The sequence below is a fragment of the Camelus bactrianus genome, chromosome 22 (genome assembly GCF_048773025.1).
Source record: "Camelus bactrianus isolate YW-2024 breed Bactrian camel chromosome 22, ASM4877302v1, whole genome shotgun sequence".
Lineage (NCBI taxonomy): Eukaryota > Metazoa > Chordata > Mammalia > Artiodactyla > Camelidae > Camelus > Camelus bactrianus.
The window spans coordinates 7,333,304-7,350,932 of record NC_133560.1 but is presented as its reverse complement, the minus strand read 5'-3'; the positions used below and the strand labels follow the sequence as shown (position 1 = coordinate 7,350,932).

General features: G+C 60.5%; 2 protein-coding genes across 4 annotated transcripts; one reads left to right on the top strand and one right to left on the bottom strand.

Annotated features, from left to right (window-relative positions):
• The first annotated feature begins 41 nt into the window (after positions 1-41).
• Positions 42-1,554, top strand: PRR7 (proline rich 7, synaptic). Its single transcript, XM_074350213.1, has 2 exons — positions 42-453; positions 674-1,554. The coding sequence occupies exons 1-2, from the start codon at positions 42-44 to the stop codon at positions 1,069-1,071; spliced, it is 810 nt and encodes a 269-aa protein (XP_074206314.1). The 3' UTR covers positions 1,072-1,554.
• On the bottom strand, positions 1,547-16,185 carry DBN1 (drebrin 1). Of its 3 annotated transcripts, XM_074350207.1 has the most exons (15): positions 15,932-16,185; positions 11,167-11,222; positions 10,444-10,556; positions 10,187-10,261; positions 9,931-10,077; positions 9,715-9,792; positions 9,285-9,436; positions 9,136-9,199; positions 5,706-5,765; positions 5,493-5,616; positions 4,582-4,719; positions 4,074-4,244; positions 2,999-3,681; positions 2,588-2,690; positions 1,547-2,423 (listed from the first exon to the last, which is right to left on the bottom strand). In XM_074350207.1, the coding sequence occupies exons 1-15, from the start codon at positions 16,015-16,017 to the stop codon at positions 2,353-2,355; spliced, it is 2,121 nt and encodes a 706-aa protein (XP_074206308.1). In that variant the 5' UTR covers positions 16,018-16,185; the 3' UTR covers positions 1,547-2,352. The 3 variants fall into 3 exon arrangements, with proteins under 3 accessions (XP_074206308.1, XP_074206306.1, XP_074206307.1); XM_074350205.1 differs by lacking the exon at positions 4,582-4,719 and having other exon boundaries at positions 9,925-10,077; positions 15,932-16,184; XM_074350206.1 differs by lacking the exon at positions 4,582-4,719 and having other exon boundaries at positions 15,932-16,183.
• Between the last annotated feature and the right edge of the window lie 1,444 nt (positions 16,186-17,629).

Sequence of the window (17,629 nt, the reverse complement as noted above, 5' to 3'; positions counted from 1 at the left end):
TCCAGTGAAGGAGCCGAGGACCCGCCGCCCGCGCCGCCGCCATGGTTATGTCCCAGGGCACCTACACGTTCCTCACGTGCTTTGCTGGTTTCTGGCTCATCTGGGGTCTTATCGTCCTACTCTGCTGCTTCTGCAGCTTCCTGCGCCGCCGCCTCAAACGGCGCCAGGAGGAGCGACTGCGTGAGCAGAACCTGCGCGCCCTCGAGCTGGAGCCCCTGGAGCTCGAGGGCAGCCTGGCCGGGAGCCCCCCGGGCCTGCCACCGCCACCACCACCGCAGCGAGGCCGCCTCGAGGCGCCGGCGCACACCCATCAGCACGTACACGTGCACCCGCTGCTGCACCACGGGCCTGCGCAACCTCACGCGCACCCGCACGCACACCACCACGCGCTTCCGCACCCGCCGCCGCCGCACCTCTCCGTGCCGCCGCGGCCCTGGAGCTACCCGCGCCAAGGTAAGTCCCCACCTCCGCCAGGAGGCGGCCTGGGCCACTGGGGTCGGGGAGGCCTCGGCGAGGGGCGGACTCGCTGCTGACCCGCGAGGCTTCCAGCGGAGGGCCTCCTTGAAAACCCAGGAGGAATCGGGCTGGGTCTGGGGTTGGCGACTGGCCAAGGTCTCTGAGGGAGGTTGGGGACAGGTGGCCTCACGCCCTGAGACTGCTTCCTACTCCGCAGCGGAATCGGACATGTCCAAGCCACCGTGCTACGAAGAGGCGGTGCTGATGGCCGAGCCGCCGCCGCCCTACAGCGAGGTGCTCACTGACACGCGCGGCCTCTACCGCAAGATCGTCACGCCCTTTCTGAGCCGCCGCGACAGCGCGGAGAAACAGGAGCAGCCGCCGCCCAGTTACAAGCCGCTCTTCCTGGATCGGGGATACACGTCGGCGCTGCACCTGCCCAGCGCCCCACGGCCCGCACCGCCCTGCCCTGCGCTCTGCCTGCAGGCAGACCGCGGCCGCCGGGTCTTCCCCAGCTGGACCGACTCGGAGCTCAGCAGCCGAGAGCCACTGGAGCACGGAGCTTGGCGCCTGCCGGTCTCCATCCCCTTGTTCGGGAGGACTACAGCCGTATAGAGGGGCGCCCGGCGTTCCGGGCCCCACCTGCAGACTCCTGGCCTGATTGCGGGGCTTTTTAAATGCTTCCCTTGGACTGTGGGGGGTGGGGGGGGGGGTGGGGAGGGAGGGATTTCTTACCCCGTTTGTTACATTTTGAGGATAATAAAGGTGTGTGATCTGGTTTGGTACAAGCGGAGGGGGCACCCACTGCTTGCGCCCAAGGTTCTAGTGGGCAGGCCTGCCCGGCCTTGGCGGGACCTTACCTAAATGCACCTTTAAGCTACAAACTGGCCAGAGGGTGCAGGACTAAGCCTGAGGTCTGCCTGCTTCAAACCAGAGGCTAGTAACCTCGGGAGCTTCAGACCCCACCTTCCTTGCCCATGAAGTCATGATGAGGTGCCCTCTACATCCTTGGAGGTGGGAAGACTTGGGAATGGGGTCAGGGCAGGCAGCCCACCCCAGATCAGCCCCTGGAGGCCCGGAGCAGCAGGCCTGAAGGGATCTGGATTTCTTTATTAACAGACATGAGCACGACCTGTTACAGAAGTTTGTGCTTTCCAAAAAACAGTTACTGAACGTGAAAAAGGAACCCAAGCAAAGAGGGAGGAGGTGGAGAGGGGCCACCCATAGCCCTGACCTGAATCATACCTAGGGCCTCCAGCCTGGGACCTGCCCAGCAGGAGGGGGCAGGAAAGGGCCAGGAAGCTGAGGGGCCCCAGCTGGGCCTGCTACTTCCTTCAGGCCAGGTGGGGAGGGGTCAAGAGGAGGCTGGGGAGGGGAGGGGTCCCAGGGAGCCAGAGCCCACGAGCCATTTATTGCCATGTTTTAAAATTCGTGCAAAATATCTGAAGCCCTGGACAGAGAATACAAAGTGATATTTTTCCAAGAAACAGAAAACTAGGAAAAGAGGTGGGGGGAACATTTTCCCACCAGAGCTCCGCCCAACGCCAGGCCCCAAGCAGGGTGAGGCCTCCACCCCGGCCAACTGAGTGAGCAGGGAGGACTAAGCTACAATCTGGACCGGGCGGGAAGGGGTGGAATTTGCAACAGCGTCTCAACTACCAACGGGAGGAAAACCAGTCAACTGTACAAGTCTCCTATCAACTTTAAAAAAAAAAGAGAAAAGCTGTAAAAGTCGGGCCCTGTGGGTAGGGAAGCGGCCAAGTCCTCGGCCAGGGCCGGAATCCAGAGTGGGTGCCAGGCGGAGCTGCTGCGAGTGCAGGCACTGCGGGCCGTCTGGCCAGAGGCCGGCGCAGGTGGGCGGCCTTGGCGAGGGCAGCCTGAGGGCAGGCACCACTGCTAGTCGCCACCCTCGAAGCCCTCCTCCTCTTCTGGTACTGGGTCTGCATCCCAGCAGGTGATGTCGATTTCTGCAGTGTGGGGAAGGGAAGGGAGTTAAGGAGATGGCCCAGCAGATCCATGCCTGTGTCCCCTCAACCCCAGGGAGCTGTGCCAACTGTGTGCTGTGAAGCTGTCTACACTTGAACACAGCACCGTGACCCAAATTCCTCCCCATCACCCATCCCAGCACTACCTGGAGGCTTGTTGTAGAACACAGGAGGCGGAGCCTTTGCGCAGGGCTCTTCCGATTGGGCAAATTCTTCCTCCTGTGATTGGCTGAAGTACCCCTCACTGGCCTGCAGGAGAAAAGCTCCATGTCACTGGGACCCACCCAGCAGGACTAGGGCTGACCTACCAGGCCTGAGCACCGTTTCCTTGACAACCTGTGATTCCATCAGTGGTTGCCAGGGAAACACAGATGCCCGTCTTGGGAATAAAAGCAGAGCCGGCCTCAGGGATGGGAAATGATACAGAGCTTACCCCCTCAACAATATGGGTCACAGGGAAAGGGGAAAAGGTACTTCCGTAAGCCTGAGGAAGGCAGGGTCAGCCCCCTGCTCCAGCCCTGACTATTTCCCCTCCCACCAAGCAGCCCCAGCCCCACCTGGGTCCCCTCCTTCTGGGTGGTCTCGCCATTGGTCAGCAGGTGGGGCTCCGGCTCCGGTTCCAGCTCGGGCTCCTGATCCAGCTCCTCTAGAGCTGAGGGCAGAATTGGAGCCTGGGGGGCAGCCAAGGGCTCCCCTTCTACTTCCTCCTCTGGGTCACAGAAAGTGGCAGGCGGCTCAGGCAGCTCATCGAAACTGAGAAGGTTGGCACTGCCTTCACCTGTTGGTGGCAGCGGCTCCTGAGCCACCTCGTCCAGCAGGGGCACCTCCGCCAGAGTGACCTCGGCACCCGAGGGTGGTGTGGGGGCCCTAGGCTCAGCCTGGGGTGCAGAGGCCCCTTCCCCATTGCCAGGCCATAGGTCAATGAGGCTGGCAGCGGCAGGGGTGACGGCGTTGGCAACAGCGGTGTCAGCAGCGGCAGTGTCGGTTTCAGTGGCACCAGCTGCTGGGGTGTCGGTGGTCGAGGCTCCAGCCCCGGCCGGTTCTAGAGGGGCAGCCAGGGCGGCCTGCTCTGTAGACACCATGAACATCAAGTCCTCTGTGGGGCTTCCCTGGGCCTGGGGGGGCTCTGCTGCCCGAGGGGGCTCCTCCTCGGGGCTGCCGGCCCAGGCCTCCGGGGCTGCTGCTCTGGCTTCCTTGCTGGGCTCTTCACTGTCCAGGCCAGGGCTGGGCTCCTGGGTCTCTGTCACAGCCCAGATGGAGGAGACATGTGATCAGCTCCCAGGAAGGATGGGGGCCCTGGACAGCCACCCTCGACAGTACCTTGCCACCCACCGAGGAGTTGGCAACCTCCAGGAAAGACCTCTACCGAGACTTCCATGCAGAGTGCCTTCTGGCACCACTGGCCCCCGCTGCCCATCTACCTAGTGTCTTTAAACCACTCAGCTGCCCGGGAGGAAGGCCCAATCCCCACTCCAGGGAGAGACACTGAGGTTCAGCGAGGGCAGGTTTGACCTCCCTGCCACAGCCACTTCCAGGGCAGCACAGTCTAGGTGAGGGGTGGCCCAGATCCCTGGGGGGTCGTTACCATAGCCACTTGGTGTCCCAGCCCAGGGACGAGGGCCCCTCACTCACCTTGGGCTGGTGGGAGTGGTGGTGGCAGTGGTGGAGGTTGCGAAGATGTGACCTCATCCAGGGCCCGCTCGATCCGCTCAGCAACGGGCGTGGAGGCCGTGCTGGAGTCAGATGGGCTCCGGGCAGGGATGGGGGTGGGCGCCATCCTCCGGTGGCTGTCCAGGTGGCTGCCTATGGAACAAACCCCCAGGCTGGTCAGTGAGGGTCAGGGAGCCAGGTGGGACCAGGACTGTCCACCTTGGGGCCTGGCCAGCACCTCCTCTCTGGAGTCTGGGTGGGGGCTGGGAGCTCCCCAGGCCCCCCAGGGGCCAGACCACAGCTCCAAACCGTGTAAGCCAGGCCCCTAAGGGCCAGAGCCCCTTGAGGGCCAAGGGAGAGAGGCAGGCAGTACCTGCTCTGGGGACAAACACCAGAGATCAGCGTTCAGGCTGGGGGAGTGAGGGCAGGGGGGCTGCTGGGAAGCGGGGCCCTCCTTACCCCCCCGCGGAGGCCTGGGGCTGCTACCTACATGGGAGGGAGGAAGAGAGGTTTGGGGTGCGGTGACAGGTGATATAGGGAAAGGGAGTCCGTGGAGGGGAGGAGGAGGAAGAGGAGGAGGAGGAAGGCCCACTGTCCGATGCCTTTATGAAAGGGCAGTACGGACGACCTGCCAAGAGAGACAGACAGAGAGAGAGAGACAGAGCACAAGAGAGGGTCAGTCTCCCCCACCCGCCATGAGGCCTCACCCACCCCCAGGGCTGGCCCTGGATGTTCAAGCTGCCTTCAGCCAGAGCACATATTCAGCCAAGCTGGGCCAGAGCCTCAAGCCATCAGATGACTCCCACCAGCACCAGCCACGCACAGCAGAGAGCCTGACACACCACAATGTAGCCAGCCTCTGAGCAGCACATGCCTGGGGACAGCCTGCCCCACCCTCGGAGCCCCAGCACAGAGCCAAGCACACAGAAGGGGCAAACGCTCAGATCAGCAGACAGGGAGTGGAAGGTTGCTTCAGGGAGAGGCGGGAGCTACACAGAGAGAATCCAAACAGGGAACCCTGGGTATGGGCTGCAGGCTGCACCCGCTCAGGGCCAGGGCGAGAGCCCACCCAACATGCACGCACAGCCCTTCAGACAAGACCTAGTTCCACTGGGGCAGGGCCACTCCCTGCATCCAGGGAGATGCCTTAGCCCCTGTCAGAGCTGCCCGGATGGCCCCCCAGCAAGACCCATTGCTCAGCCCAGGCCCAACACTGACCCCATCTGAGCCCCTCAGCCCTGCCACCTGGAGGCAGTGGGTGGAAGCACACTTGACAATCAGCCTTGCCTTCTCCAAGGGGTCCTTCGTTGGGCAAGGCTTTCCTTCCTAGACAGGTCCCAAAGGGGCTCAAGGCCAAAACTGGAAGAGTGGGGGTTGGGTGAGGGTGGGAGCTGGGACTACCTGGTCGGTGGTTGAAGGGTGAGGGCACATCGCAGCTGCCTGCGGAAGCCGATGCGACTCTTTCCTGCTGCTTAAAGAACTCCCGTGGGTTATCAGGTCGCTGGGCAATGATGGCCGCTGCCTCCTGGGGACATAAGGAAAGGGTCAGGGCCAGGCCGTGCCTGACTGAGACAGCGCTGCCCACCTCAGCTGTCCTGTCCCCCCAGCTCTCACCTCTACCTCCGATTCTGACTTCTTCATCTGCGTCTCTTCCTCCTCATCCCGCTGGTCACCCTGGAAACCAAAGGGACGGTGGTCGAAGCACCCCACTCCCACAGGAGCTCTTGGCTTTCTCACAGCCTCCATGTTTCCCTCACGACCTGGCACCACCTTCACCGCCCAGTCACACAGCACCTTCTCTCTGAGCAAGGCCCTCAGCCACCTCACCTCTGGTCCGGACAGGCCCCTGGGCAGCTCATCCTGCTCCTTCGCCCCCACATCCAACCAGGCACCCAGGGCCATCCAGGGGCACTCCCTACTTTGTAGCTAACTTTTCTTGACCCTCCTACCCCAGCACCTGGCCAACCGCGCCCTGATCACTGCTGCCTGGATGTCAGTATCACAACTGAAGCTTCTTCACGAGTCCCCAGTCTCCTTGCTCTTTTTCGCATTTCTACTCTACAGACCCTGAAAGGACCTTTCCAAAATGTTAATTGGTCACCACCACTTAAAATCAGGGAGGTTTCTGTGGTGCGGAGGGTATACCTCAGTGGTAGAGGGTGTGTCCAACATGCACAAGATTCTGGGTTCAATCCCCAGTACTTCCATTTAAAAAATAAATAAATACCTAATTACCTCCCCTGCACCCCCCCCCCCAAATCTGGAGGTTTCTTACTGAAATCAGGATCTCCAGAAGCCCTGGCAACACAGGCCTGGGTGCCCCAATGCGGCACTGCAGCTGCTCTTACATGAGGCCTGTGCTGTCCGGTTCACCAGTCCCCAACGCTCCCTAGTGCCCTGCACCTGTCCACTTTACTCTGTTTTGAGACTGCAACCCCAGGACTGAAGTAGGTGGGGCCCCTTGTTTGGCCCACATTCCCCTCCCCCTACCTGATGTACCCCACGACCCCTCCTAAGAGTCCCCTCTGGCCCTGACTCGCCCACACCCTGTGAGATGTAGACATAAAAGTCCTCAGCACGATGGAGTCGCAGTTCCTAGAACATGTGTACCGTTTCTCTCCTCCTTGCCTTGGCAGGGGAGATGGATCTCTTTTCCCAAGTGCCCAACCCCCACCCTGGGTCCAACTCCCCCTGCTTCCAGCCTGAGCTCGGGCACTGCCCTGGCCCATTCAGGTCATTTTTTCTCTGGGCCCCCATTAGGTGTTCCGGGCATACACACAGATTACACCGTGTCATAACTTCCTTTTTCTGGATCATCTCCCCACACTCTGTGGGGGATATGGGATGAGAACGCATGTATGTGTGTGTGTGAGCAGCCCAAGGTTCAGTTCGTACCTGTCTACTCACTGAACTCACCACACCAAAAGCCTCAAGAAGGCTGTCACCACAAGTACCACTTATGTCTTCCAGAATGAAGTGTAAACTCCTTCTCTGACCTTGCTCTCTCTTCCCAAATTTCCCAATGGGCTCCAGTTGGGCTCCTTGCCTTCCTCAAAAATGTACATCACACCAGCCTTTGCTGTTACTCTGCCCCTGCCTAGTATGACCTCGCTAGGTTCCTCTGCCTCTTTCGAAAAGAGAACTGTAGGCAGCTGACCACAAAAATCTTACACACCAGCAATGTGAAAAGCACTGAAAGAAATGAGAGCTGAGGAGTAGGAGATAGAGATCAAGACACTAACCATAAATGTCAATGGCATTGCTATTGTACATCTTCAGATAAATGGAAGCTTCCAGGCAGCCCAGGCAAAAAGGGAACTCAGATAAAGAATGCAATTCTTATCAGAAGAGAGAAAGCAGATAGCTCCTTAAGCCAAGAGAAAGTATTTTATGGTTCTAAATTCCAAAGTTCCTTATGTGGGACCTTCTTTATCGGACCTGAAGTTGTAGGGCCACCATAGTGACCTGCTAGAACACCTACTGTCACTTGTCACATGAGCCACACTTGAAGGGTCATCTGAGACTATAAAGTAATGATGTAAGACTTTAAGCCTTTGCCTGAAACGTTGGTCATTGGTGAAGATGAGTGACCAGTAGAGGGGATTCACCAAACTATTCTTCCTACTTTTGTGTGCCTGTGTACAATTTTCTGTGAAAATAATAAGCTTTTCCAAAAAGACCTTGCACTGAATGGATAAACAAAATGTGGTACACACATACAACGGAGTAGTAAAATGGCTTTCATAAGGAAAGACATCCTGCCACATGGCTGAAGTTTGAAGATACTATGCTAAGTGAAATAAAGCAGTCACAAAAGATAAAATAATTGCATGATTCCACTCATATGAGGTACTTAGAAGAATCATAGTCATAAAGACAGAAAGCAGAAAGGTTGTAGCCAGGGGCTGGGGGAGGGGGCAGTGGGGAGTTAGTGTTTCCTGGGTACAGAGGTTCAGTATGGGAAGATGAGAAGGATTCTGGAGATAAACAGTGGTGATGGTTGTATCATATAAATATACTTAATGCCACGAAACTACCCACTTTAAAATGGTTAAGACGGTACATTTTACCTGATGTCCATTTTGCCACAATTAAAAATAAGCTAATTCATCAATTAATTTTAAAAGGGCCTTGCTCTTCTTGTTCCCCACCATGTTTCCGACACCTGGCACATGGCAAGTGGCAAGCGTTTGTTGAATGAATGATTGAGGCTGGAGCTTACTAACCACACGTCCTCTCCACCCCTCAGGGGCTGATGTGACTGGAATGACCTATGACAGCCACTCAATGCCAGTGCCTGCAGGGCTGTCCTGCCATACCACCTGCAGGTGTGACCCTGGCACCTGTCTGAGTCCCCACGGCCCAACAGCTGTCCAGTCCCAATCCAGACCAGGACTGCCCACCTCTTGTCCTAAACTGTCCCATGCTCAACCCTGAATGACCTCAGCTATTTCTCAAATATAAAATTCAATTCAAAGCATGAAGATTTGACTCCACTGTGATTTTGAAAGGGTCAACCCACGAGGACCCTATGGGCCATCCCAGCGTTTGGAGGTTCAGACAGCAACCCCGGAACAAGGGCCTGCTCTGAAGGAGACACTACACATACTTGTGCACAGATGCTCAGAGCACCACCCCAGATTCATTCAGTAGCTCTGCAGTGTTCTCGTTGTGGGGACCAGGCCTTGAGCCCCATAAATGCAAGAAGTGGGTCTAATCCATCCACCCTGAGCCCCTTAGGCCTTGCTGGGAAGGGGCACAGAGTGCCTGGTCAGTGAGGGTCTGGTTCAAGGAAGATTTTTATCTTTCAGTCTGGAGTATAAACTTCTCCAAGGAGGTGTCCTCTCACAGGCAGGTAAGACAGCTCCACAGGAGGCGGTGGGAGGCCTGCCCCTGCACGGCACCCCACACCCACGCGGCAGGAGCCAGAATGCCCAGTTCTGCCCCTTAGACGCTGATCCCCACCCCCCTCTTCCCCCAAGAGGCCAGGAGCACAGGGACCATCCTCATTTCCCTGACCAGGGAGCCCTGGCAAAGGACTTACAAAGATAGACTGCTCCTTCAACCGCCTCTTGGCCTCCTCGGCTTCTAAAGTCTGCTGTTTCCTCCTGGAATGAGAAAGCGGCGGGCACCCGCTTAGGGCGGGAGCGCGCGGGGCCTGGAGCCCGGGCCCGCGCCGGCGGCTGCGCGCACCTGTGCTCCTCGATCTGCTGCTCCCGCTCTCGGTAGCGCCGCTCCCGCTCCTCCTGCTCCTGCCGCTCCTGCTCCATCCGCTCTTGCTCAAACCTCAGTCTCTCATCCAGGGCCTTCTTCCGTTCCTCCTCCTTCCTCAGCTCTTCCTCCTTCTGCAACCCCCGCCCCGTGCCAAGGCAGGGTAGGCCCTGAGCCGGGGGCCCGCCCCGCCGCTCCAGCCCACCCCACCCCACCCCAACCCAGGGTTCTGAGAAGTCAGGGGTGAGCCGTAGGGCGTTGAGGCCAAAAGCGCTTGCTGTCCCATGCAGGGGAGCCCGTGGGATGGGCCGCACTGTTGGAGGGAGGGACTGAGGGAGAGAAGCCAGCGCTACCCCCAGGGTCGGGACACGGAGGCACAGCTCAGCCTACAGGCCGGGGTCGGGGTCCACACCTTGGCCTGTTCCCAGAACTGCTCGCGGTTAATCCGCTTCATTTCCACAGCTGCGTCAGTCTTCTGATAGGTGGTGCCCTGTAGGGTCAAGAGGCCCGGCGTGAGCGAAGCCCCCAGGCCGCGGGCTCGGGAGCCCCCACACACGAAGGGTGAGGACCAAGAGGGACAGGGCGCCGAGCCGCGGGCAGGGCCAGCCTGTCGCGGGCGTACACTGACCACCGGCTCGGCGTTCTCGTCCTCGCGCAGCCGCAGGCGGTGCAGCACGGGGCTGGAGAGCCGCGCCAGCCCGTTGGAGAGCCGCTGCCCGATGGCGCCCGCGTCTATGTCCTCCACGCTGCTGGCGTTCACGATCACGTCGACGCCCTGCAGCAGGAAGAAGGCGTGCTCAGGCAGCAGGGCTCCCTCCCATCGCACCCCCAGCACACAGACCCTGGCCTGGAGCCACCCCTGCGAGCGCCGACCCCACTCGCACCTGGAAGAACTCGGCCACCTTAGCCACGTGGCTGGCACAAGCGCACTTGCGGGCATCGGGCACATCTTCGCCAACCTGCAAAGTACCCAGCAAAGAAGGGGTCAGGAAAGGACAAGAGCTGGCGGCAGGCTGAGGCCCCCCAGCTCTCCTCCCTGGGCCAGTGGGGTTCTCTCCAGCACTGTCAGTGGGTGGAGCGGGGTGGAGGGTGACGGTTCTGGGGAGCCTTCAGCTCCCCTCCCCAGCCCCAGGCTGCATACCCAGTTGATGAGCACGTATTTCGGCAGAGCAGCTTGGGAGTCCTTGACGCTGCAGAAGCCATACATCACCTTCTGGTTCTCAAAGTGGCCCGAGAGCTCCTGCAAGCCCCCATCTGGGGGAATCAGGAGGGTGTCAGGCCCTGTCTCCTGAACCCCTCTCCCACAAAGAGCCTGAAACCTGAAGCAAAGACTTCTCTCTGGCTCGGCAGGCACCGCCAGAGATCTGGAAGTCCCAGAGTTCTGTGTTGGTGTGAAAGAGGCAGCAGGTAGGTGTGAGCTTTGCCTCTGAATCCCCTAGGACCTGATTCGGGGTAGGACTGAGGAAGTGTTTGTTCTTCACACATCATGTCTCATGTGGTGCTAGCGCCCAGTGAGGTAAAATAAAGCTTTTTTGGGCTCTGGAGACAGTGGGGTGATCTAGGCCACCCTTGCCCAGCCCCTTCCCGCCCAGCTATGTGACTCTGGGCAAGTCACTCTCTCTCTCCCTCTCTGAGGCGCAGTCTTCTCATAATCAAACAGGAAACAAAGCTCCCTCCCTCCCCACCCTGGGGACCTTAGGGATGACCGGAGGAGGACACTGCCAGACAAGTGTGGGTCGGCTGGATGCAGCAGGGAGGGAAGTGGCCTGGAGCCAGGCGGGTGGGGAAGAAAACAACTGGGTGGGGAAGAAACAACCAGAGGAGGGGGCGGAGAGGAAGGCGAAGGAATGGCTGGAATTCTTACCTCCTGACGCTGCAAGCTTGAGGTCATCTGAGCCATCCTCGTATGTGTACAGAGCCCTGGGGAGAGGGAGGGGTGGTTCGGAGAACTGACAGAGGCCAGGCAGCCAATTTTGGGTGGAGATGGCCCTGGGGGGTAGGAGGGACACAGAGGGGGCAGGACAGGAGGGGGTTTCCAGCCCAGCACTTGAGCCTTGTCGCCATAACAACAGGGCTAAGCACGGTGTCTGGCTGGAGCCCAGTGGGGGACAGTCTGGGATCCGATAGAGGGAGGCCTGGGTCAGGTGGGGAGTAGGCAATGGGGGAGAAGAAATCGCTGCCCAGTCACTTGCTTCCAGCGGGCCCATGTGTTGTATCCTCGGAGCCCTGGCCCTAGCAGCCTGCAACCCAGCCAGTGGCGTGAGATGGAGATTCCAAGGCGACGGTTCCTTGGTTACCGTTCCCTGGCTACCGCTCCTCATCCCCCATTGGCAGTTGCCAGGAACCTACCTGGTGCGTGCCTTGGTACCCACCACCCCTCCCCCTACAGCAAGGCGGGTGGGGAGAGAGAACCTGGTGCTGCTCAGCTCTGGGCATCCCCCAGTTACCATGGCAACCTGGCAATTGGCACGAGACTGGCCCACCCCACACCCCAGCCGCATTCTCCTGAACACAAAGGACCCGGGGGACACGCCCTCAGCCTTGATCTCCGCCTCTCTGAAATGGGGATGAGGTCACCATGGTCACTCTTGGCTGGACTCTGGCCCCTGGATGGCAGTGCTCTCCAGCTCTTCCAGCCCTAAGCTACCTCCACCCTAGCTGAGGTTCTGGCCTTCTAGGACTGCTGGCCTCTCCTTCCCTCTCAGCTTCAGTGGAGAGCTGACCTAGCAGCCTTCCTCCTTCCTCCTCCTCCTCCCTAGTTTGTTCTCCACAGGCAGCCGTGGCACAGCATCCATTTCACAGAAGGGAAGACAGAGCTGTCTCCTCCGGAGGACCCACTCAGAGGACAGGCTTGGAGTCAGGAAGAAAGGCCTTGTTCTGGAGGCATAGGAGGCTCAGCCCCTCCCCAAGCTCCCCTTTCCCTACTGACGAGGCAAGGGGCTAGGAGGAGAGGAAGGAGCATAGCTACCCCCGGGAGACACAGAAGAGAAAGAGGGAGGGAGAAGAGAGAGAGAAGAAGAAGAAAGAGAAGAGAAAGGAGGGAAACGATGGCTGAAGAGAAAATGAAGGAGGGAGAGAGAGGAAGAGAAGGGGGAGGGAAGGAGAGAGGAAGGGAGGAGGGAGGAGAAAGGGAGAGAGGGAGGAGGGAAGAAAGGAAGGAGGGAGGAAGGCAAAGAGGGAGGAGGGCGGAAGGAGGACCTGGCCCAGGCCCAGCCCCATGAGGTCAGCACCAGCCACTGCCACAGCCAAATGGCCCCCCAGCCCCCAGCGTCTCGGGATCTCTCCCTCCTGAAAGGGACACAGGTGGGCTGTGGGGCTGGGAGCTCTTGGTCCAACTGTTGCCTGGGCCCCAGCCCCGGCAGCTGCTTCTCAACACAGCTGTCCCACCACCTGTCCGGCTGCCCTAACCCACCGCTGGGAACAAAAGGCCTTTGGAGAAGCAGGGTCTGCCCCTCTCTATTCCACAGATGAGAAACTGAGGCAGAACTCCAAGACCCTGGTTCCCAGACACTACTCTGGCCATCACACCTTCCTGGGGTGACCTGTCAGCCTCTCCCAAGCTCTCCGAGGGACCCTTCCTCCTCCACGGAACACCTGCCCTGCCCCTTCCATTCTCACCCCTTGCCTACCCACCTCCAGCCACCTTTCCCTGCTGTAGCCATGGCCCTTACCTGGGGGAAACCATAGCTCAAAGGTTTCAGCAGGCCTTCAACCCTGACCTCCGCCCCACCTGCCTTTCCAGCCAGGCCTCCCTATCCATAACACACACTTGGGCCACGTTGGATTGGCTCCCTGAGTCCCAGCACAGTTCTGGATATCACCCCGCCCCAAACTGGAGCCTTTGCATACATGGTTCCCTTCACAGGAAGGCCAGACTAGCTTCTCCACCCCATGCCCCACCTTGACTGACACCCCTGAGGCTCCAAGGCCGGCTCCCCAGGAAGCCCTGCCCTGAGCTGCACCTCCCCAGAGCGCTTAACACACCCCAGCAGGGATGGAAAGAGGTACCTGAGCCTGCCCCGGATCTCACTAGACCAGTGCTTCTCAAACACATCCGAGGTGGCCTGGGCCTGGGTGGGTGGGAGTGGTGAAATTGCAAGGAATCAGGATGGGGGTCTCACCACCTCCAACCTCTGGAGGCAGACGCTGCTCCGGACTGAGAGCTTCGTGAAGGTGGGATATCTAACTCAGTCCTTCAACACAGAGCGCAAAGCAACACCAGGAGGTGTTTGTGATATTGACACAAACTCTGAGAAACCATCTCGGCCAGACAAAGTGGACTGGGGTGAGGTGGGAGCTGGAATGTAGCAGCTCCAGGGAGATGCTGGGGTCAGCTGAGGATGGGGGTGCTCAGGGCAGGTGGGTTCCTCAGGACAATCACACAATCATACTTTCAGGATGTTAGAACTGGAAGGGCCTTGGGTATCCCAAATACAGCTGAGCCCAATCCCCTTTTCCTCCTTTAAAGAGGACCAGAGAGGTGCAGAGACTTCTGTGTGGTCACACAGTGAGCCAGGTCACATCCAGGACAATACTAGCTCTTCTGACTACACAACCTGACTTCCTAGATCCCCTGCTCCCAGCACCTGGGCAGTGGTCCATTTCAGAGGCCCTATTACCTAGGAGTAAGCTCCTCCCACCCCTGCCCCTAATCAGAGGGAATGTAAGGCAAGGCAGTGCCAAGTTCCCTTTGCCCAGAAAGCAATTTAACCCAAGACACCCTCCTCCGGCTTGAGAGTGTGGGGTCTGCCCCTGAGTCTTGAGAACCCACTGTACCCCTGGCTCTGTGCTAGGTGCCGAGTCCCCCTGCAGGATTTGATCTTCACATCCTTTCTACCAAATGCTTATCTGGGCCCTTGGGAGGGAGCAAATGTGTGTATGTTCGAGGGTGCCTGTGTACATCTGTGTGTGTGTCCCACACACAACCCAGATTGGGGGGGGGGGGGTGACGCACACCAGTGATGAATAACTCGCTTTGGCCACATGGATGCTGCTGGTGGGAGCCTAGGCCTCTGCTGAGCAGCATGTGGGCCAGCAGTGGTTGTGTGGCCCTGCACTGGGCCACCAGAGCTCTGCTTTTGGGAGGGTAGGGGGAAATGGGGTGGTGGTAGGCAGCACCCTCAGATTGGAGGGCGAGGGGGCCCTTCTGAGGTGGAGTGTGCCTCTCTAAGCACAGCCCAGACCCCAAGGCCAATTCTTCCACCAGGCCAAGTGGGCCACTTGCCCTGAGCTCCTCCCATGATCTCAGTCCCTCTGGGGCAGGGCTGGGACAACGGGTGGGCTGCCTGTCTGTTAGCCGGTGTTGGCCTCTCCTGTGACTGACCCGCAGGACAAGAGAGCGTGCCTGTCTCCCTCGTCTATCCCTCCAGGCCTGGCCGCCCGCCAGTGCTGCAGTACTGTGGCATGGACGCCTAGCCATCTTGTCCCCTCCTCCAGCCCCCAGGTCAGTGTCCCTCCTCGCCTGCCCTCCCAGCAGGAGGGTGAGGCCAGCCCAAGTGAGGCCCCTCAGACCTGCCTTCACTCTGTGCCTCAGTTTCCTACTTGCCAAGGGGGGAAGAAGCCTAAGGAACAGCACGGGCACCTGCCCCAGAAGAGTATTTGGGGGAACGATGGTTCCTGAATGGGGCAGTGTGGAGCCCCTTGGCCTTCCTGCCCCAGACCAGGTGGTCAGTCCATCCCCTCCCACAGCTCAGGGGGAGACAACAGCTGGGAGGGCACAGGGCAGGCAGCCCAGCTCCTTCTGCACTGGGGAGCTGAGAGCCCCTTGCCACTGGGCCAGCCATGGCGCTAGGGGCCCAGTGGATCTACTCACCCTCTCATTCTTCTCTGGGAACTCCCTCCATACTGGTGTGCCTAGGGGCTTCATCCCAGGGACCCCACCTGGCCCCCTAGGCAGGCTGTTCGGCCCCTTTGGCATGTCTCAGTCTAGCTGCCTAGTTCTTGCAATCCCCTTCAGGTCGGAGAGAGGGCTTATCTCTGCCTCCTCCTCGACCCCTGAGAGGAACAGGAATCACTTGGCGGTGGCCATGTGGCAACGAGTGTCTTTCCATCACACCCCAACTCCGAGAGGCCCCCCGGTAGGCGGGGCGCCCCGGCCCCCAGCCCAATGCGCTCCTCCCCCGCCCTAGCTTTCCTTTGTGCTGTGGCCGGGCCGGGCTGGGCCGGGCAGGCTGCGCTGGCTCTGCTAGCTCGGTCCCCGCCCCGTCCCTGCCCGGTCCTCGCCCGCTCGAAGGTGGCGAAGGTGCCCTTGGCTGCCCTGTGCACACCTGTCCCCCAGGCCCGGGGCAGAGGGGAGAGGGCGAGGGATGGGCCCACGCAGGGCCAGGAGGACCCGGGCAGCACATCTGGACCTCGCGTCTCTCCAGCCCGCGTCCGGCCACCGCTCCCACCGCGCGGCTGCGGCCGCCTCCGGGCGCTCGGGGCCCACCGGTGCCCCGCCTGGCCCGGCCCGGCCCCTCCCCCGGCGCGCACAAAGGCAGCCCCTCCCTGGCCCTCCCGGGCCGCTGCACCATTTCGGGGTCTCCCCCTCCCTCCCGGCTGCGGGGCGGCGGGGCCGGGTGGAGACAAAGGCGCGGCGGCGGCGGCGGCGAGGGGACAAAGGGGCCAGGGGGCGGGGGCGGGGGGCTCACCAGTCGGCCGCGCTCTCCTCCCGAATCACCTCCTCGTACGCCGCCAGCAGCTGCAGGCGATGGCCGCTGAAGCTGACGCCGGCCATGCTGCGGGCCGGACCGAGGCCGAACGGACAGACGCACGGACGGACGGACGGACGGAGAAGGAGGGAGGGAAAGAGGGAGTCGCCGCGCCGCCGCCGCCGCCGCCGCCTCGGAGCCTCTGCAGCGTTGCGAGCCGAGCGAGCCAGCGGCCGGGGGAGGGGAGCCGGCCGGCGGGGGGCGGGGGGCGCTGGCTCCGCCCGGCTCGCTCCCTCCGCGCGCTCGGTCCTAGCGCCGCCCCGGCCCGGCCCAGGGGGAGGCCCGCCCCCCCGTTCCCGGCCTGCCCCGGGGCGCCCCCACGCCCCTCACCCCCAACCCCTGTGAGCCGCGCCCTGGCGGTTCTACTCCCTGCGCCCGGGGACCATCCTTCCCACGTCCCAAATTCTCACCTATCGGGTCCCCAGCCTAGGCACTCACCCTCTGCTCACCCTCTTCCCCAGCCCCGTCACCAACCTCTATCCAGGCTCAGCTTCATCCCTCCCTTTTCCAGCTCCCGGCCCCAATCCCAAGTCCACTTCATTACAATCGGTCCAGCCTCACTCTGTCCTTAATTTATCTCCGCCCCAACCTCACCCTCGTCCCTGGTCTATCCCAACCTCCAGCCCCAACCCAATTCCCGTGCCAGCCACCCCGGGCACCCCCGTCTGCTGCCCATTCCCACCTCTGAAAGGCCCATTCCTAGTCCATCTCCATCACTGTCCGCTGCCGTCTTCATCCCCACCCCAAATCCAGCCCATTTCTTTCCCATCCCAGCTCCAGCCCCACTCCCAACCCCAGACTTACGGCACACCCCCTACCCATTCATCAGACCCCATCCCTAGCTGCATCCTCCTCAGTCCAGCCTATCCTGTTCTCATTCTGATCCTTGATCCCAACCACACCCTTCCATTCCTGCCTCCTAGGCCATTCCCAGATCCAATCCAGCCCCTTACCCCAACATTTCCAGCTTCTGCCCCATGTGAGCACCCCTCCCTTACCAGCTACTCCCTGAGTCCTCTCAGATGGGGCCAGCCTTGGAAATCCTTTGCCTTCTCTCTCAAGGCTTAGGCCTCCCAGAGGAATCCCAAGTAGATTTCCGGAAGCAGCATCTAACCCCAGACTCCCAGGGCAGGGCTCCTCCAAGGACACTCCAGGGCCAGCCTCCTGGCACCTTTATTTCCCAAAGCTCTGAGCACAGAAAACACTGGGGCCTCAGAGGAATCCCCTGTAGGGAGGGGGACACCACTGCCAGGGGCTCCTGGAACATCTCTGCTCCTGTCTGAACTGGGACCCTGAAACCCGCTGCAGCTCTCAGAAGCCTTTACAACACCACCTACAAAGCCCCTCACCCCTGTCTTCCCAGAGGAGGTGACAGAACCTGAGCAAACTTTAGCTGGTCCAACCTGGGAGGCGGGCAGGCTGGGCCTCTGAGATCTGAGTTGGGTAACCAGCTGTGCCAAGAGGAGAAGGAGAGCAGTGTGGGCATTGATGCCCAGCAGTGGGTCCCAGCGCTTTGGAGTAGGCAGAACCTCTAAAAACTCAAAACATTCCACAGGCCCCAGCCTAGGGAACTCTGCGCCCGCTATGCCCACAGACCCCTGGCACTGGCAGTTTCTTCACGGCCCCCACGTGGAGCAA